At 38.6% G+C, this 6,555-nt stretch overlaps 1 protein-coding gene across 1 annotated transcript; it reads right to left on the bottom strand.

The window, feature by feature from the left end:
• Positions 1-1,024: 1,024 nt before the first annotated feature.
• On the bottom strand, positions 1,025-6,351 carry LOC143892601 (zinc transporter 5-like). The gene is made up of 3 exons (XM_077397331.1): positions 5,549-6,351; positions 4,143-4,292; positions 1,025-1,434 (listed from the first exon to the last, which is right to left on the bottom strand). The coding sequence occupies exons 1-3, from the start codon at positions 6,251-6,253 to the stop codon at positions 1,129-1,131; spliced, it is 1,161 nt and encodes a 386-aa protein (XP_077253446.1). The 5' UTR covers positions 6,254-6,351; the 3' UTR covers positions 1,025-1,128.
• Between the last annotated feature and the right edge of the window lie 204 nt (positions 6,352-6,555).

Here is a 6,555-nt window from a genome sequence, read left to right as displayed (position 1 = left end):
ATAGCCGGATTTATAGCGGCGGGGTCTTGCCACAACAATAGTAATCCAATAGTAAAATCTCCCATATTCTTATAAAGAAGAAGAAGAAAGTGTGAGGTGAGGTACTATTTGAAACAAGAGAAAGAAGAAGGTAGAGGAGAAAAGAAGAGTGAAGAGAGAAAAAATTGTAATCACGCAAGAAATCATGTCCAAACAATTTTATAACAGTGAAAACATTAATTTTGTTTGTGACTAAAACATCCTTCCGTGTCATCTAAATAAAGTGAAATATGGTGTAATTTAAAAGGAAAAAGGTAGAGGTATTTTGGGCACTTCATATAAGCATAAACTGAATTGTTTTAGTGAAATGATGGGCTCATCGTAGTGGTAGGTGGAGATTAAGGGGTTTAATATGTTTAAATCTATAGCTTTGTATAGGGTTTTGCAGTTAGTATTAAGAGAAAGATGTTCACAGAATGTTGTCATGAGAGGAAAGTTGGCTTTGTTCTTATTCTTTTAATTCATCTGAGGTAGCTGCTCTCTCATGCAAGTGAAATGCCTTCTGCAATGGTCCCTAGCAAATTCCTTATTGTAATGACTACACAGAATGTCACTTTTCTGATCATTGGAAAAAGAAAAATGTTAGGTCCTACAATGGGGCATGTATGTATGTTCAAGGCCGTTGATCTTGTAGAGGATATCCCATGCGTAAGATATGGAACTACAAAAAACAAAAAATTAGAGTTTAGTGGCAAAACCCTAAACAAGGCATGATCATGATGGATCAAGGGCCTAGAATTATCCCATCAAAGTGTTCTCAGCGGCATTTGACCAACCCTAGGGTTGCTGTTCGGATCAATGGATCCGATCATCTGATCACATAAGCGAGGCAGAAGCAGGGTTCAACGAGTGTCTTTCAGGAAGAAGCCTAAAAGTAACTTCCCTTTTTGCATTTGTCTTTTCTCTTTTAATCTTCCATTTGCAGGCCCACTCAAATGGTTAGATAGTCTAATGAGAGATATTTAAATTAGAAGAATTATACACAAATCCCAAAAAAATTGACGGTCAGGATTGCTCGATTCATGGGAGTCAAAATAAAATTGCACATTCAAAATCAAATTACATAGAAACAAACACCAATAGGTGGATTCAAGTCCATCTAGCCATTCCAGACATACAACCTGCTCCTAGAAGAAGAGATGCATTTGCCCATAACAGAAGCTTCCAATTCTGCTGCATTTTAGGGTTCATGAAATCAGCTCCCAGCAGATTCACTAATGCCATATATATTAAGATTCCGGCCGAGGCCGAATTGAAAATTCCTTCTACAATCAAAGCGGTTGGGCTGTTTCCGTTGTAAATGGATGATATTCCGATGCCTATTGTAATGCCGACGGGAGTTGTTAGGGAGAAAAAGATCACCATGACAGCCCTTGTTCTAACCGTGAATTTGGCCTGCAAAAACAAAAGAAACAACGAAAGGAAATTGAGCATACTCACATCACATGATTTGGCATATTGAAGTATTTTGTTATGGTCCTAAGTGGGGTCTTTCTAGAAATGGGATTAAGTGGGACCGAGCCTGATACGGGACAAGTTTAAAGGGCCTAGTCTAGTGTGTTTCACCAGTCTTGAAACTTTTGGTATATTTGTTAGGTACCCCTTACATTTGGGATCAAAGTAGCCGACTATGTCATGTGTTCGAGCTACGGAAAAGGTGACTTGTGGAGAGGACTACTTGGCCAAAAAATAAAATAGGGTGAAAGTTCTTAAAGTGAGAGTTACCACAGAATGGGGGTTGAGGACAGTGAATCCCGAAGTGTGGTGGAATGTTATGGCCCTTAGTGGGAGCCTGCGTAGGTATGGGACTTGGTGGGGCCTAGACTAACACGTTCCGTTAGTCTAGGGGATTTTGGCATATTAGTTAAGTACCTAACATGTTTATTTTGATATTGCAGCTACAATTTACTGAAAGAATGTCTCAGAGGAATATTAATAGTCACTCAGCTTATATTAGGATTTCTAACTTTCTCTATCACCTTCTATGTTTATAATTAGGGAATGTATAAGCAATTTCACATATGAAGCCATTTCGCAACCCCTCTTTTACAGGAGAGAAGAGCCACTTCATAGCTGAATTTGCCTTATTCATTTATTTCATATGAGGTGGCAACTCTCTCCCGAAAAGAGTGGCTCCAAATTTGCTTTTGCAAAATCGCCTAGACCTCTCTTATAATTATCTTTAAGTGCGTTGTTTGATGTTCTATATAAACATTCATTAAGGTTCTTTGTTAATCATCCAAAACTAGTGAAATCAAATCTCTTGCGTATGAGATATCATTTGATCTCACTGTTGGATTAGATGCTAGCCGAGGTAAGTGCATTAAGAGGCAACCGCGCAAGATTAGGTAGTTATGTATTAAGATTTCTATCTTTATCACCTCCTATAGTTATCGTTGTCTCTAACTATGTTTATCCTTTCTGAGGGTTACATATAAACAATCATTAGTGTTCTCTGTTAATCACCTAAGATTAGTGAAATCAATTATTTTATAAATTTAATAAATTCACATTGTATGATTTGGTAAATTAAAGTATTTCTTCTGAACTTCTACGCCAATATTTCTAGATTTGATTTGATAATGGAACTCCTTCATTTGGTTTGCACTTGTAATTTATTGTTAAAATATGTTATAATTCCCAACAAGATATCAACAACCAATCAAAGAAGCATTTAGTAAAATGAGGAATGTCATTATCAAAATAAGGCAGTGCTGATATCATTTCCCCTCGTCTTGGCAATAATAATATTTATACCTATGAGGACTGATAATATTTAGACTATAACATAATATGTCTCTATCATCCACCCAGCGCACATGCCCACATTCTAGGGTATCCAATGGATGGTCCCCATGATGTGCTAATCCAAAAGAAACAAAGCACTAGTATGGATCTGTTTGGTTGCACGAGAGTAGTGGAATAAGTAGTCAACAGGAAGGAAATGAGCATTGGATTTGCCTGGATCTTACCTAGGAGAATAGTGGCAAGTAATGTTTGGTTTTCAACCTAATAGAGTAGTGGTAAGGGGGTGCCATTACCAATATAGAGAGAAGAGAGGGGAGAGAGAGAGAGAGAGAGAGGACAAGCATCATTCCCAAGAAATCGAACCAAAATTTTACCTTTTTGTGGTTTTAGGCTTGGATATTACAGGGAGTGACAAGGGTGACACATCAACAAACATGCAATGATTAACCAGGAGACATCCCTGTGAGTCCCCATAGATTTCAATGCTATATTGGCAACCAAACAAGGAATTTTGCTGACATGCCACCCAAATGCCAAGCAAAATCCCTAATCCATCCTAGCTTTCGTGAAAAATCTCCATTGACTGGATAGTTGCGATTCATGCGATTCATAAGTCAGTGCATTTTCGAAATGTAGTTTTGGATTATGGCCTATCAATTGGAGGACCCCAAAGGAAGAACAGGTGCACTAGTTAGATACACTAAATGACTACAGTGCACTGATTAGATACTAGAATTGACTACACACCAACTTTTTGTATATAATGTAAGGGCGATGATATCCCCCCCTCCTTGAAGTACGCATTCGGCCCCGTTTTAACATGATTTGATGCCAAAAAGCGTTGAAAGTTCCCCATTGTTCACGTTATAAGGGGGGTGAATGCGTACTGCGAGGAGGGGGTGAAAACATAATCGCCCATAGTGTAAACAGAGTTTTTCCCCCTCAGAGCATAAGCACATTTTGTTTCCTAATACTTCCGTTATTAACATAAACTATTCAAAAGATTTTTATTTGATAAAGGGAAAAAAACCAATCGCTTTGTTCCATTTGAAAATTTTGCAAATAGGAAATTAAGGACACTATGAAATAGGGAAGTGATATATCCGCCCCTTTTGATTACTCGGGACACCCAGAAGCATTGTATGTGACAATCAGCCCCATTGAATCCTTCTGGCAGAGATATCACTTTCCAAACCATTCACTATATCATTTCTGTAAGTATTATAATCATTTTTTTTCAAATATTGAACTTCAAAAGCAATTGCATATAATATTGTATTCAAAGAGTTTTTGGAGGCATCAGAAGGGGCCCTTAGATTGCCAAAAAGTTATTAGAAAGGTGTATAATCCCATACCTGAACTATGCATCCTCCAAGTCCCACTCCCTCAAAAAACTGATGGAAACTCAAGGAAGCCAAAAGAGGCCTTATTGTGTGTGGGATTTCAGAAGCACCCAATGAAATCCCAATAATTATGGAATGGACCACAATTCCCAACTCCAAAACCTATAAAGCAGATCCCTTCTTCAGTATTTTAGGAAGCATAAGACATAAGAAAGGGGAAAAAAAAGGAGATTTGATTTAGCAATTTTATTTTGATGCACATTTAAAACCATACAGTAAATCCCTTTTTGCTTGGAAAAAATAAAGAACAAAACAAATTAAAAAGAAAAGGACCAAAATTAGAATTAGCAATGTCCTTTTTATGGAGAAAAACCTATTAATTAGCAGATGAATTTCAAAATGGATAAGTTTCTAACCCAGAGCCCAGTTTCTAACTCAGAGCCCATCTTTTACAATGAGAGAGAGAGAGAGAGAGAGAGAGAGAGAGAGAGAGAGAGAGAGAGAGAGAGAGTTCATTGTGAAATCCATTTAGCGATTTTTTTTTTCAGAGTTGTGGTAGAAACGTTGGGCTATCACAGAGAGGATGTTATGTGGGGATAGCAAGCTGGGAATTATTTTATCCTTGGATAAACTCATTGTTTCCAAACTCCCGCACATTACGAGCTGAAATCCCTTTTTACCTTTGAAATGTTCTTGTTACGTCATTTTGCTCTATGCGGAAAACCAAAACTCCTTTGCACTCACAAGTTAGACTACAGTACTTGAGTCTCGCACCGAGTTGACAAGGATTTACTTTGGCCATGTTCATCGTTTCGGGCCGAAATTTCGAAATTTTCTTGGATAAGTTTATTTCGGCCAAAATTTTGAAATTTGCTTGGACAAGTTTATTTTGAAACACTCCTAAACTTTGTTCATGGATATTATATTACAAGAACAAAATTGGTGAACAGCGGGCAAGATTATGTCAAGATAAAACTTATCCAAGCAAGGTAGCCAATCTAAGGAACAACTTATCCAAGAATTTCTGTCCAGATGGTGAACAGCCCCAGTATCACCATTGAAATAAGAGCCAGAGACATGAACATACGCAGAGGTGTTGCTTTCGTCGTGAGACATAAAAACAATGTTTCATAATGCAGATGCAAGTCAAAATGCGGCCGAAGAAAATCCTAGTCGACTTGGCACAACGTAGTCCAACACTCAATTGAAGCAACTGAGTACTCAGTTGACACAGTCATATAACTCGGGAGAGCAAAAATAGTTTAATTTTATTGACTTAGTAGGGTGAAATGAAAGGTAAAAGTGAGTCGACTCGAGGGAGTCCACGATGACGTGGGGACTGGGGAGTTCTGAAATTATGCTTAAAAACCCAAACCCATTTAGAAAAAATGACAACGAATAAGAAATCAGCAACTTACTTGGGAGATGACGCGGTGGCGGATGAGATCAGTAGACTTCATGTTCTGTGACACAAAGGCCAAGCCATGGGTGTGTCCGTGTCCATCATGAGTATGAACATCAACATGACTGGAGCGCTCCCCCAACTCCTCCTCGCCCCCGCTCTCCTCCTCATTCACTGGTTGGGCCTTACTGAAGTTTGATCTCTTATAATAACTAGTAGCAAAAGTGTCCACCATTAATGTTCCAATAGCGGACAACATGGCGAAGAAGCCCGCGAATGGGAATTTCCCCCATGGGTTCTCTTTAAGGCAAGGTGATGATAAACTCTCGAACGCGCTGGGTAGTATATGTATCAATCCTGTTGCTAGGATCACTCCTGCCGCGAAAGCTTTGATTACAAAGAAGATGTCTCTATCGGGTCGAAGAACGGATATCGACTTGCCTAAGATTGGAAGACACACACCGATGGCACCGGCTGCTAGAATCGACGCGATTGCAGCTAATTTCAAGTGAAGCGCCTTCGATTTGTTAGGATCCGCGGAGTTGGCCTCACATTCACACTTGGCTGAGACTAAGAAAGGTATGAGAAGAAAATTGAAGATTAAGACCATTAAATAGGCTTGAAGCTTCATTATTATAGTAGTCGCAGTAGAACAAGAACAAAGTAATGAAGAAGGTAGAGGAGAATGGAAGTGTGAAGAGAGAGAGGGAAGTGCAATCATGCAAAAAAAAACAGGGGGATGGTCCAATAATTTTATAGCAGTATGAAAACATGGATTTTATTTGGGACTAAAACATCCTTCTGTGGCATCTAAAAAAAGTGAAAGAGGGTGCATTTTAAAGGAAGAAAGGTTGAGGTATTTTGGGCATTTCACATGAGCATGAAAGTGATTAGTTCTGGTGAAATGATGTGCTCATTTTAGTCGTAGATGGAGATTAAGAGGTTTGTATCTGTTTAAACCTATAGTTTGATTGGGGTCTTGTAGTTACTATCAACAGAAAGATGTTCACAGAATGTCGTCAT

Source organism: Tasmannia lanceolata, unplaced genomic scaffold (genome assembly GCF_043159265.1).
Source record: "Tasmannia lanceolata isolate RefF3 unplaced genomic scaffold, GAP_Taslan_0.1 ptg000015l, whole genome shotgun sequence".
Classification (NCBI taxonomy): domain Eukaryota; kingdom Viridiplantae; phylum Streptophyta; class Magnoliopsida; order Canellales; family Winteraceae; genus Tasmannia; species Tasmannia lanceolata.
Note: the sequence above shows the minus strand (reverse complement) of the source record. Positions and strands in the feature narration are given on the sequence as shown.

Excerpts from the sequence above, each read along its gene's own strand:
- LOC143892601 (XM_077397331.1), bottom strand. The coding sequence starts at position 6,253 with ATGATTGCACTTCCCTCTCTCTCTTCACACTTCCATTCTCCTCTACCT. Across the intron at positions 4,293-5,548 it reads GCCACCGCGTCATCTCCCAA|GTTTTGGAGTTGGGAATTGT; the intron begins GTAAGTTGCTGA and ends TCTGCTTTATAG. Across the intron at positions 1,435-4,142 it reads TTGGAGGATGCATAGTTCAG|GCCAAATTCACGGTTAGAAC; the intron begins GTATGGGATTAT and ends TTGTTTTTGCAG.